This window comes from Sciurus carolinensis, chromosome 4 (genome assembly GCF_902686445.1).
Source record: "Sciurus carolinensis chromosome 4, mSciCar1.2, whole genome shotgun sequence".
NCBI lineage: Eukaryota > Metazoa > Chordata > Mammalia > Rodentia > Sciuridae > Sciurus > Sciurus carolinensis.
This window is the reverse complement of record NC_062216.1, coordinates 54057585-54071208: the sequence shown is the minus strand read 5'-3', so window position 1 is coordinate 54071208 and position 13624 is coordinate 54057585. Positions and strand designations below refer to the sequence as shown.

General features: G+C 42.9%; 1 protein-coding gene and 1 non-coding gene across 7 annotated transcripts in view; one reads left to right on the top strand and one right to left on the bottom strand.

Annotated features, from left to right (window-relative positions):
- The window catches only part of Plekha2 (pleckstrin homology domain containing A2), a 67307-nt gene that overhangs the window by 41637 nt on the left and 12046 nt on the right, over positions 1 to 13624 (top strand). For 5 of the 6 annotated variants that reach the window (XM_047548242.1, XM_047548238.1, XM_047548237.1 and 2 more), the window contains 5 exons: positions 6994 to 7134; positions 7659 to 7805; positions 8110 to 8178; positions 8570 to 8640; positions 12397 to 12460. In XM_047548242.1, the coding sequence (XP_047404198.1) occupies positions 6994 to 7134; positions 7659 to 7805; positions 8110 to 8178; positions 8570 to 8640; positions 12397 to 12460 (492 nt within the window). The remainder of the gene's footprint in view (positions 1 to 6993; positions 7135 to 7658; positions 7806 to 8109; positions 8179 to 8569; positions 8641 to 12396; positions 12461 to 13624) is intronic. The other variant, XM_047548240.1, reaches the window with a different exon arrangement.
- LOC124984115 (small nucleolar RNA SNORD35) lies at positions 10933 to 11013 on the bottom strand. The gene has a single exon (XR_007108575.1). It is a non-coding gene; the product is annotated as a small nucleolar RNA SNORD35 (small nucleolar RNA).

The following is a 13624-nucleotide window of genomic DNA, read 5'->3' as shown; positions in this document are numbered from 1 at the left end:
TAGGCCCCATCTTCAGTTCCCAACGTCACCATTGGCTAGCAGCCAAACCTTTAACACATGGACCTTTGGGGACACTTATCCAACTATAGCAAAAACAGTATGTTTGCGGGGAGAAAAGAAAACCTTTAAGACAGACAAGACAGGCAGGTTCTTGACTTACAAAACAAGGCTTGTTTGATGAAAAGTTTGAGTTCCTCTAGTATATAGTCAGAAACGTTTACATGAGTGACCTCCAATAATAAGTCTGTGCCGGGGCAAATATTATACCAGATACTCAGGGTTCTTGTGAATAAATTAATAGATGAAATCTTTATATCTATTTAGCATTTTTGTTGATAGACCCAACCAGAGTATTTAGTCATCTAAGTAGTTTAGCTGGTTAGTTTTTATTCTGATAAGCCTTGGAACACCCATGAGAAGAGAGTAAGGCAAGGAGGGAGGACAGGAGGCAGTTGCTAACTCATGGGCTCATGTGTGCTAGCTGTGTGCTTATGTGCGTGGGTCTGGAGTGCTGAGTTTAGTAAATGTTCTTCATTTATGTTGAGGAGTCTTCACCCTTGTGTTTCTTCCAGAATTTGGTGTTTCTTTCAGTGTCTAATACTTGACTGTTGCTTAATGTTTCTTCCTAGGTTCCTGCCTCTGTTCTTGCTAATAATCAGGGCTAGACAGTCCAAAGAGACTCTGCCTGACTTTTCTTTCCTCCCTCCTCTTCTGTCTTCCCACCAGCGTGCGCTCCCCTGCCCCCTTTCTTTCATACTGGTATTTGAAATCACACATGCTAAGCCCATGCTCTACCCTAACCCCTTTTAAAAAATTTTGTTGAATTAAACCCAGGGCCTTATGTGTGCAAAATACATGTTTCTACTACTGAGCTATACCTCCAACTATTTGCCTTTCTTTTGTGCCTTGAACATAGAGTTGCTGTATGCATCCAGTTTCTCCTGCCTCTTCTCTGGCCCCACGGAGCAGAAGTTACAGGGTGCAGAGTGGGGTGGGGGGAGGAGGATGATGGAGCCCAGAGGGTGGAAGATCAAAGGCCTGCTGGAATGTCAGAGTCTCCTTCAGTCTCCATAGTCCCCAGGATCTCCTTTTTTTCCTTTGCTTAGTTATATAGTAGACCTTCCATATCTGCAGATTCAACCATGGATCAGAAATATTTTTAAAAACTGCATCTATACTGAACATGTGCAGACTTTTTTCCTATCATTATTCCCTAATCAATACAGTATAACAACTATTTCCATGCCATTTATGTTATATTAAGGTATTATAAGTCATCTAGGGTTGGTTTAAACTATGTGGGAAGATATGCATAGATTTTATGCACATACTGCGCCATTTTATATAGGGGACATGAGCATCTGCAGATTTTGGTATCCTAGGGGAATCCTGGCACAAATCCCCCTTGGATGCCAAGGAGCAGTCATGTGTCATTTCTTCACGCCTCCTGCCAAAGATTGTATGGAGTAGAAGGACCTCCTAATCTTTTTGTATCTTGAGAGGCTTTACTCCTTTTTCCTCTTTTTGTAGCATCTGTCCTTCCATATGGAGGTGGGATGAGTTGTGGGGCTCTGATGCCACGTGATGAAATGCATATTTATTTTAAGACAGCGTATATGCGAAGTGAGGCACCAGGCACTTTGGGGGACACAGATGCAAAAGATACAAACAGATAATGTAGTGAGTGGGGATCCCACTCCATTCATTCTTCGTAGCAGTCTTGTGAGATGGGTTGTTTTACTGCCATTTTTAAAACAAGGAGCGTGGAGGTTGGAGTCTTGCCTGAGGTCAAGAGGTTAGTAGCTGGTAGAGTTGGAATTTTAACCCAGGTCCCCTGATTTCCAAGACCTGGAAGTTTATAGTTTTATAAAACTATTACAAATAAGTAACAGTTGTAAAATATGTCAGATTACACACCACTTTTACATATGGCTTCATTTTAGCCTCGTAAAAACCTTAAGTAAGAAGGGCAAGTGTTATAATCCCTATTTATAAGTGAGGAAATGGAAATGCCTAGAGATTAAAGTACTTGCCCAAGGTCATGGAGCCAGGATGGATCCAGTTTTTCTGTCCGCAGATTGCTGTTCATTTTATGCTGTGGTCATTGAGTCCTTACGATTGAAGAAAATGTTCAACATAGGGTATTTAAAAAATTGGGTTCTCTCAGAATATTAGCATTCCTGTATTCATTTTCTAGGGCTGCTATAACAAATGAGGTGACTTAAAGCCATGGAAATGTATTCTCTGACAGTTCTGGAGGTTAACATCTGAAATCAAAGTGTTGGCAGGGCTGTGGTCCTTCTGAGTACTCTAGGGGAGACTCTTTCCTGGTCTTCCTAGCTTCTGGTGGCTTTGGAAATCCTGCATACTCCTTGGGCTTGTGGCTGCTTCCCTCCATGTCTTTCTCTGCCTTCTTCCCTGTGTGAAGACACAGGTATCCTCTCTTCTTATAAGACACCTAAGATGGGTGTCTCCAGGTGAACTTAGGGCCCACCCTAAAATAGTATGACCTCATCTTAATTTAACAAATTACATCTTCAAAGACCCTGTTTTTAAATAAGGTCACATTCTGAGGTTATGGTGGATAATTTTATTCAGCTCACTACATTTCCCCAAAAAGTTGAAAATTGAAGCGTAGCTTTTCCCTAAAGTTGGGTTATTCCTCATAGAAGTATTGCCACACCAGACAGGAAAAGAGTCCTTGTGAATTTCAATTCATGTTGCAGTGGGTGGAAGAGGCACACCTTTAATTAGGCTGATGGATATGAACAACCAAAAGAGCAGCCTTGTTTTCAAGCTGTGTTGTTTAGTTGTGGTTGAGATCAAATCTTAGGATGTAAAACTGCCTTAAAGTCTCTGCATGGTTGGTCAGAAGCAGCCCAAGATACGGGGACAGAGTAGTGACCTCTGTGTGTGCTGACAAGATTCGAAGAAACACAGCAACTTGTTGTCTGAGTCCTTTTCTGTCTTCGGCAACTAAATAGTTACTTTCTTCCTTCTTTTCTGGGTTCTAGGAATTGATTTAAATTATTTGGGGAAATTTCTGCTGTTTCATGGTGATATCACTAAATCCCCCAGCAAAAATCAACATTCCTAAAAAATTTGATCCCATAATGGCAAAACTTAACAGAAAAAAATTGCCTCTTGAGCAGGTAGTGATATTTAGCAAAGGGGAGCAGGCATCTTCAGGGAAAGCTACTCAGTTTTAATGAGCTTCAGTTTGCCTTATCTATAAAATGGAGAAAATCATACCAACTTGATAAGACCACTTAAGGATGAGAGAGAGATAAGCTCTAAGTCCACCTGGAGATACCCATCTTAGAGTGAAGATCTTAGTAGCCTGCCTGGCACTGAATGGAGTCCCAAAGCAATGGTAACTGCTCTATTTCTCAGATGGCAAATGAAAAGAGAAGATGGAATTTCTGGTTTGATCTGTAGAAATGGTGGCAGGAGCCATTCCTATGTATGTATGTATGTTGTGTGAACTGACCAGGAAGAGAGGTCTCATCTTCTTTCTGGGGACCTAACATAAATCATAGTGGTCTTGACACTTCACACTTGGTGGACACCAAATGGCGTGGTCTTTGGTCTCTGTCCTGGGCAGAGTTTTCCTGTAGCTTGGAGCTTGGAGCTCTTGAAAGGGTCTGCCTGCTTAGGTTGCTCTGACTGACAGCTTGTGGAGGAGGTGGGAGAAGACTTCAGCTTCTCTCCTGAGACCTAGAGTTACTTGGCTGGGAGATAGACACAGGGTGTTGTGTTCTTGTGAACTGGCTAGGAGTCAGTTATTAATCATGGCTTCAGACAAATGACTCGATTGTTGGACCTCCCTTTTTCTCTTATAAAATGAAAGATTTCGTCAGAGTTTTCAGACTGTAGTATAAATGAGTGAATTGGACAAGGATGAAGAAGTATGACAACCGAAATGAGGATACTGAAGGAAATGGTCAGGACTGTGACACAGTGAAGACTGCATTTACCATCTTAAAAGAGGACTGCCGCTTAGTTAAGAATCTGGATTTTTAAGTGAAAATTGTAAACATACAGTGAAAAATATACTGCATAAGCCAAACAGCATAGTTTGGACTGAATCTGCCTGTGGGCTACCAGTTTGCAACTTCTGGCCTATGGTTTCCAGCTAATTATAAAAATTCTATGATCTGCTCAGCTGTAGTATAACTGTTGAGGGAAAAGATAGCTTATTCTTCAAAAGGGTCTTGTTCACCATTTGTTAAATATTAATTAAAAACTTTCATAATACAGTTATATTCTTATTTGTTTTTCTAGAGCATTTAAATGTGTATACCACTTGATAACTATAATAACTCTTCTGACATACTTATTATTCTCCTTTCTATTGTACATGAGATGGTGTTATAGTTTAGATCTTAAATGTCCTTGTCCAAAGGCCCACATGTCCCCGTCTGTGGTGCTTTGCGGAGGTGGGACCTAGTAGAAGTAAGTTAGGTTATTGGGGGTGTGCCATTGAAGACAGTATTGAGATCCTGACCCCTTCTTGTCTCTCTCTCTCTACTTCCTGACTGCCATGAGGTAAACAGGTCCTCTACCATGTTCATTTCCCATAATGTACTGTGCTTCCACAGGCCCAAAGCAATGGAGCCAAGCAACCATGGACTGAAACTTCTGAGTTAAAACAAACCTTTTTCCTTACTAACTTGATTATCTCAGGTGTCTTATCATAGTAATGGAAAGCTGACTAACACAGATGGTTTAGTCTTACAGAGAGGTTCAATGATTTGCTGAAGGTCACTCAAGTTGTTGGTGAGAGATCAAAAGTTATACCCTAGGTCTTCTGGCTTCAAAGGTCATGAACCCTAATTCTATACCTTACAAAGGTTGGCTGTCTCTTATCTTAAGTTCTTGGGACCAGAAGTGTTTTGGATTTCAAAATTTTTTTAGATTTTGAAATATTACATGGAAAAATCTTGGTGATGGGACCCAAGTCTAAACACAAAATTTATTAATGTTTCATATAGACATTATACACATTACCTAAAGGTGATTTTACCATGTTTTTAGCGTACTTGTATTTTTAAATGGTTTTTGTTCTTTTTAGTTATATATGACAGCAAAATGTATTTTGACATACCATATATACGTGGAATATAACTTCCCATTTTTGTGGTTGAACATGATGTGAAGTTACACTGGTTGTGTATTCATATATGAACATAGGAAAGTTATGTTCAGTTCATTCTACTGTATTTCCTATTCCTGTCCCATCCCCCCACTGTCCAATCTGGTGAACCCCCTCGTATGGTGAGTCAGCATCTGCATATCAGAGAGAACATCAACCTTTGGTTTTTTGGGATTGGCTTATTTCACTTAAAATGATAATCTCTGTTTCCATTGAATCCCCGTGATAATCCGCTTTTGCCAGCAAATGCCATAATTCCGTTCTTCTTTATGGCTGAATAATATTGCATTGTGTATATATACCACAGTTTCTTTATCCATTCATTTGTTGAAGGGCACCTAGGCTGGTTCCATATCTTAGCTATTATGAATTGAGCTGCTGTAAACATTGATGTGGCTGTGACACTATAGTATGCTGATTTTAAGTCTGTTGGGTACATGCTGAGGAGTGGGATAGCTGGGTCAAATGGTGGTTCCATTCCAAGTTTTCTAAGGAATCTCCATACTGCTTTCCAGAGTGGTTGCACCAATTTGCAGTCTCATCAGCAATGTATGAGTTTGCCTTTTTTCCCAAGTCCTCACCAACATTTATTATTACTTGTATTCTTGATAATTGCCATTCTGATTGGAGTGAGATAAAATAGTTTTAGTTTGCATTTCTCTAATTGATAGAGATGTTGAACATTTTTTCATATATTTCTTGACCATTTGTATTTCTTCTGTGAAGTGTGTGTTCAGTTCCTTAGCCCATTTATTGACTGGGTTGTTTGTTTTTCTGGTGTTAAGTTTTTTGAGTTCTTTATATATCCTGGAGATTAATGCTCTCTCTGAGATGCAGGTGGCAGAGATTTTCTCCCATTCTGTAGGCTCCCTCTTCATGTTGCTGATTATTTACTTTGCCGTGAAGAAACCTTTTACTTTGATACCATTCCATTTTTTGATTCTTGATTTTACTTTTTGTGCTGTAGGAGTCTTGCTGAGGAATTCGGTTCCTAAGCTGATGTGATGGAGAGTTGGGCCTACTTTTTCTTCTAGTAGGCGCAGGGTCTCTGGTCTATTGCCTGGGTCCTTGATCCACTTTGGGTTGCGTTTGGGTGCACCTGTATTTTGATGGCAACTCATCACATGAAGTCAGGTGTGAGATTTTCAGAGTAGGGATGCTTCACCTGTGCCATGTGCCTTTGTGGGTGTGCACATGAGTGGTGCCTGTGGTGCTGGGCACGGAACTCAGGGCTGAGCAGATGCTTAGCAAGTGCTCTCCCATTGAGCTAAACCACAGCCTCCTCATGTGCATTCTTACCTGTCCCACCTGAGGAGCTGGCTTCCTTCCCTCCTACATTCTCTTTTCCTTTTTGCCCTCCAGGTTGCAGAATAACAGCTGTTTCTGTGGTGACCTCCCCTGACTGCTTCATTTCCTGTAGCTCCCCTGCAGCTCTCTGCTTCAGCTCTCACTTATTGTCTTTGTGGCATGCATCACCTTTGTAGATACTCTGATTATTTTCTACCTATTTTTCAGTCAGTCTCACCTATTAGTTTTTCAGTGCCATAGGGACTCATGTCTCTTCTCTTTGATGTTTAATCTTTGGTTTACAGTGTGAAGGGCTGGCTTGTAGTATAGGTGCTCCATAAATTTGTGGAGCCAGAGTGTAATATGTGTGCAGGGAGTTGCTGGCTGAACTTCTCAGACTGCGATGTGGATCAGTGGAAGGACTGGGGAGGAGATAGGAGTCTTACTATAATTTGGGTACATTAGTTTTTCTTCCCACCCTATCTTGCATTTTGCTCTCCACTTTTCCTAAGCCTTTTGTTCCCCATTGACCTCACTGTCATTCTTCCCAGGTACCCAAAGGTGGGAGCCTTCCCCTGGCTACCGAAGTTCTCAAAAGCCTAGCAACTCCTACAGCCCTCGACAAGAAGCCACAGGTGGCCTACAAGACAGAGATCATCGGAGGGGTGGTGGTGCACACACCCATCAGCCAGGTGCTGGGGCTTGGCTGGGGCTGCTGAGGGTGGCAAGGGTATGGAAGTATCCATGATGTGCCAGTGATGTGCATAGAGGAGGGTGCCATTCGAAAGATATGGATGGGAGTAGGGGAGCTAGCGCAGAAAGGTGGTCAGAGGAATACAGTGCGGGCTGGTTGTGAGTAATGGCAGTGCAGAAATCAAGTCCAGGGTGTGGACCTGAAAGCTGTGTGACCACACAAGACTCAGGAGATGACTTGTGGGAAATGAGGCCTGCTGCCCCTCCTCCCATTCTGGTATGTATCCTTCTTCTGGTTTGCATTTTTTATCCTTCCCTTTCATATGGGTCTGCCCAACATCCCTGAATCTTACTCTACAAAAGTACCCAGTAGAATGCCTGATCCAGAGCAAAGTCTATGTTTATTTATTCTTTGACTAACATAGTGTCAAAGAGATAAGAGATCCAACCCAAGGGAGGGAGAGGGTACTGTGACTGCATAGAAGAGCCAGGAGGTGCTAATCCTGATACTCTTTCCTTGTAGAATGGCGGGGATGGACAGGAAGGGAGTGAGCCAGGGTCCCACGCCATCCTTCGAAGGTCTCAGAGTTACATCCCCACATCAGGCTGCCATGCTTCAACCAGGCCTCCCCTCATTAAGAGTGGCTACTGTGTGAAGCAAGGGAACGTGGTGAGTGCCAGCACAGGTGCCCATCAGGGTTCTGGTGACCCCTTGGAGCTAAGTGGGTGTGGATGTAACAGAGGGGAGAGGAGAATGAAAGGAGGAGCTACGATCTTCTGTGCCAGCCACTGTGTGGTTTGGGGACCAACTGTTGACCACATGTCATATATTGCTCCTGAAATGAAGAAACCTTTGCTCCTGCTCAGTGTGGTAGCCTGGCTTCCACAGGGCTGTGACCCTGGGAGTTTTGCATTAGAATACCCTCTGCAGTGCTGGGGATCGCTGCCCAATATCCAACTCTTTTTCATTTCAGCGGAAGAGCTGGAAACGTCGCTTCTTTGCCCTGGATGACTTTACCATCTGCTACTTCAAGTGCGAGCAGGTTGGTAGTAGCTTTGGGGGCCCTTCTGAGAGGTCATAGAAATGAAGAGGTGCATGAATACACACCCATAGGAAAGTGTGAATGAGTGGAGACACAGGCATATACAGACTTCAAAGGTACCTCTGACTTACCTCCATTAATCCTGTGTGCCCACTTTTACCATGATATTAAAATGACCTTAATGTCCTTCTGTCCTCAGTGCAGTGAACTGCTGTGTGGAGCCACAGAATATCTTCTTAGATTTTTTTTTTTTTCTCATAATGATTGTTCTGAGACCAGGTTGTTTGTCATACTGGGTTTAGCCAGCCATCTCTGAGAGGGGGCGTTGGTCAGCTGATCTGGGCCATTGGGTGGTGGAAACAACCTCACTCATGTCCCTTTTTTTCACTAGGACCGAGAACCACTGCGCACTATATATCTCAAGGATGTTCTCAAGACCCATGAATGTCTGGTCAAGTCTGGGTAATTATCTCTGTTTATTGTTTTCTTCTTCTTCTTTTTTTTTTTTTTTTTTTTTTTTTTTGGTACTAGGATTGAACCCAGGGGCACTTAACCACTGAGCCACATCCTTAGCTCTTTTTTACATTTGTTTAAAGACAGGGCCTCACTGAGTTGCTTAGGGCCTCGCTAAGTTGCTGAGGCTGGCTTTGAACTTACTATCCTCCTACTTCAGCCTCCAGGAGCCTCTGGGATTACAGGTGTGTGCCACTATGCCCAGCTTCTGCTTTTTCTTTTCGGATCAAAACCTTCATTTCTTTTCTTAAATCTTCATTTTCTACCCTTCTGAGACTCTCTTTAAGAGTCTTCTTCTGAGGACAGAAGTTCAGTGGCAGAGGGTGGGCTTAGCATGTGCAAGATCTTGGGTTCAATCCCCAGCACCAAAAAACAAAAACAAAAAACCCAAAAACTCACAAGAAAATAAACAAAAACAATAGCAACAAAAAACTCCTTCCAAGAGCAAGATAAGGACCCTTGTATCTTGTAGCTGACTCACTACACCAAGCTGTTACAGGGATGAGATCACACTGGGCAAACTTACCTTTTCCTGTTAGGTAACAGCTCTTAAGGAGAGGAGACTTTAAAAGAATTTCTCATGGAGGAAAAGAAAGAATATAGTAATGAGAAAGGGAAAGGGAGTGGAGCTCAGATCCTTTCCAGGTGTTATAGGTGCTTTGTCTCCAGGAGGACGAGACTGAGGAGGGCTGTGCCTTTAGGTTACTAACCACAGTGCTATCAGATCACTGCTTATGCCAGCACTTCATGTCTGAATGCTCTGGCCTCTCCTCTTCTCCTTTTGACCTTGATGTTCCATTAAGACAAGGGTTATTCATAACATTTCCAGGTTACTATCATTGGGCAGGAAGAACAAGATTTTGTTATGGGTTTATTTTTTATTTTACTTTATTTTAAAAATTTTTTTGGTGCTGGGGGTGAAACCTAGGGCAATTGTGCATGCCTGGCAAGCTCTCTGCCACTGAACTACACCCCGAGTCTGAACAAGTGTTGGTTTTTTTTGTTTGTTTTTTTTTTTTCCCCTGAACAAGTGTTTTTAATATGTTCCTCTTTCCTTAGGAAATGGTTGCTGTCCAAGTGCCGAGGTGCATGCATGAGATGAGCTTGGGTCTTGACAAGGGAATATCCCACATTTAACCCCAAATACAGATACCCCCAGAAATCTATTTTACACACCCCCAAGGGTATCTGGCATGTAGAAATCCTCTTTTGGGCCATGATTGCGCAGTCTTAGAACCCTTGTGTTTGTGTTCCTGTAATCTGTAAACTCTGCATGCAGAGCTCACATACATCATCACAGAAGCTATGAGCAGCAGTCAGCCTGTTTTCCCATGAAGGCATGAGACAGTATTATGTGAAAATATCATGCCGCATGACCCAAGGAGGCAGGGGCAGAAACACTGTACTGAGTCTTGCAAGTGGCAGTTGCAGAGTATGGAGGACTGGGGAGGTTCTCCATGACAATTTATAATTCATGAAAGTAGCTGAAGATGGACGTTCCAAATATGTGACTCCAGAGGGAGGCAGGGGGCAAAAGGAGAACAGGCCATGATTAGATCCTGGGATATCCTTGATGGTTCCTGACCCTGAAGAGCCTGTGCAGATGAAAGACCACTTACGTGTTGAGGCAGCTTAGGGAACCAAGGTATGGTTCCATCCTAAGCTCCTTAAGCTCACCCTGACTCTCTTACTCTGCCAGAATTACACTTAACTCTTGAGTAAAAGAAGTCAGGGAATTGGAGCCAGCTGGGAAGGAAGTCCCCAGGGTCCTTCAGCTTCCTGGTGTGACTTCTCTCTAACCCAGTTAGGAGGATTCAGGACATCTGGATAGTCAATGAATGTAGAATTGAAAGGCAGTATGCAGTGTGGAAGGGAATGTGAAGTGTGTGGGGACTTCCTACCTGCTTTGCTTTCCCTTCAGTATTTGATTTGGTGATTGCATTGCATGGGCTTGAATAGTCTAAAAGGTTAAATCATTTCAGCCATAAAAGAGTCACCTCTATTCAGAAATACTCAAAGTAATAACAGTGAAATGTAGTTCAAGTGCTGTGCATTATACTAGATGCCTTCTGCATCTTTTCAGTGACCAGCTCAATAAAGGATGTCTTCTTATTTCCATTATACACTTGGCTATTTTAAAGGCTCAGAGTGTTCTTAAAACATACCCCAAATACCGTTTCCTTGAGTAGAGTCAGAATTTTTTTTTTTTCCTGGTACTGGGGAATTTTTTTTTTTTTTAAACTCCTGGCATCAGCTGAACGCTTGGCATTTTCAGCCCACAGTGGTATCTGCAGACCATTGTGAGAAAAGACATCATCTGCCAGTACTAGGGAATGAATCCAGGAGTACTCTACCACTGAGCAAGGTTCCCAGCCCTTTTTATATTTTATTTTGAGACAGGATCTTGCTCACTTGCTGAGGTTGACCTCAAAATTGTGAACCCCTCTCTTGGCCTCCTGAGTTGCTGGGATTACAGGTGTGCACCACCACATGCAGTGGAATTTGGCCCCAGTTCTTCCTGATAAATCTTGTTGTCAATCTCCTGTTCCTCCTCTGTGCAGTACCTGTGTCACTGACCAACCTCCTACCAATCCTCCTAAGTGTGCATTCACAAATCCACACCTGCTCATGACCCGTCCTTTCTAGGAATGAGTCTGACTTTTGGCAAGGAACACAAAATTAACTAATGTCTGATTGTGTAGTCTTGCTTTCTTAGGTTCTTTTATTGGGTAGGAATTAGGTCTTTTACTTCTTATATTTTCCTCACAGCCCCTGGGTACACCCAGCAGGCATTTAATATTGTGAGTGATTTTGGCTGATTTGAGGTTTGTCCCGGAGCATCTGTTACTTCTTATTCTCTTCCTTGTAGAAGTCAGAATTTCTCCTCCAAAACCCACATGTACTCTCAAGCAAATATTAAAGTATTCTACTCTCACCTTCATTTTTTCCTCATTAGTTTTTGTCTTCTGGGCCCAGTACAAAAAAGCAGGAATTGAGGATAAGATTACTGCTCAGGGGGGAAAAGGCTGGAGAAGCAGGGAGTTTGATCTTTAGGAGAGACAAATGGCATGGGAAAAATTAAAAGCCTAGACTCTGGAGTCAGACCTGGGTTTAGTTCTCTGGCACCGTGGACAGATATATATATATATATATCATTTAAACTCTCTGAGCCTGGCTTTCTTCATCCATAAAGTATGGAAAATCTTTAGGTGCCTCGCTGGATGTTTGTGAAGATTGCATGAAATAATGTGCAAACAAAAAAAAAGTGCTCAATAGTGCTTCACACAGCACTCCATACATCTTAGCACTAAGAAAGAAAGAAAGAAGAGAGGGCAGGATGGAGGGAAGAAGGGATGGATTGAAGAAAATAAAACTAGGAGGTGGGGAGTGTGGTGGATATTAGGCAGGAGGTTTGAGAAGGAAAGAAGCTTCAATCCTGTTGGAACTGGTGGGTGGTAGGGTCTATCAGAATAGTAAAGAACTCCTGAGACCCTCTGAGAGGTGAGGCTGGAGGGAACCCCCAGAATGGTTTTGGGGCAGTGGTCGAAGGAGGAATGACCTGGGCACTCCTTTTTTTTTTTTTGTAAATTTAATTTTTAAAATTTTTTAATGGTAATGGATATTGTAGAACCTAGACTTAGGACCAGTCAAGCTCCAAATGTATGCCAGTATGCCCAGTAACTTCCTTTCTCTTTCTCTGTCTAGTGATCTCTTAATGAGGGACAACCTGTTTGAAATCATAACAAGCTCCAGGACCTTCTACATCCAGGTAAGGTGCTCACCCAGAGAAGACAAGCATTCCATTTCTGTCTGCAGAGTATTAATAGGCCTCACCCTTTCCTTTGCTTTCTCTTTTCTTTTGCTTGAGGTTTCTATGTGGTAAATTTAGCCCCTAATAGTCTGAGTCCCATTTTATTCTAAACAGGATGTTTGCCCAAAGCTTTCCAACCATAAAATAATAAAGCAGGTTGAGCCACTGTATTGGAAAACAAGAGTTTCTACCAACTGCTCTCAGCTGCTGGGCTCCAACTGAGCAGAGAAAAGGAGAACTGGTCAGGGATTTCACTTCTGCTTTGGAGGGTATTTATAAGTCCTGTCTGTGTGTGGACATCACTGTGTGCGAATGACAGAAGCACAGAGGGCCCTGTGCAGGCACCAGGTGCAGAGCCCAGCTGCACAGAGAAAGCCATTGTTTGGACTCTGACAGTTCACTTATCAGAGCTTCTCCCCTCCACCCACGACTTTGGAGTTCTCCCAATCCCTTCTAAAGTCATAGGAGCTAGCAAGGCAGATTTCCAAGCAGGGCCTCGACATTGAGGGCCAAGTCCTTAACCCAGTCTGGCGAACCAAAGAGAGTATGTTTATCTCCTGCATTGTGCTGATGAGGGATTTCTAGCATTAAAATTGATGCACAGTGTGCTGGCTTAAGTGCAGGCTTCCCAACTTGAGCTTTTGAAGGTTCCTAGCTCTCTTTTTTCTCTGCTCCTCTCTAAATACCCTGCGCTTCTGTTTCTTGGGCAGTGGCTCTCGTGACTCCAGTGTTCCTCTGCCTGCACCCTGCAGGCATAATATCAGACTGAGTCATCTGCCAGCAGTGCCCATTCAGACAAGCATGTACCTTCCAGGAAGCAATGAGGGGAAAGGGTCACAATGGTATTAAAGCTACTTATTCACTGACACCAGTCATGTAGGGACAGGTTGAGCCTGTAGATGCAGCAGGAGAGCTTCTAGTCCTTGCATTCGATGGATATTTGTAAAGTATGTTCAGAGTGGCTAGACATTTTGTGTTGGGTTGGGGTCACCACATTAAAACAGAACCAATCTTGAACCTGAGAGAGAGTTCTAGCCAAATAAACAGGCAGTTAAAACCCAGTGATGGGGTGGGGGAAGGAGTTAGGATAGATGAAGTGCAGGTGTGTTTGCAGGGCAGCTA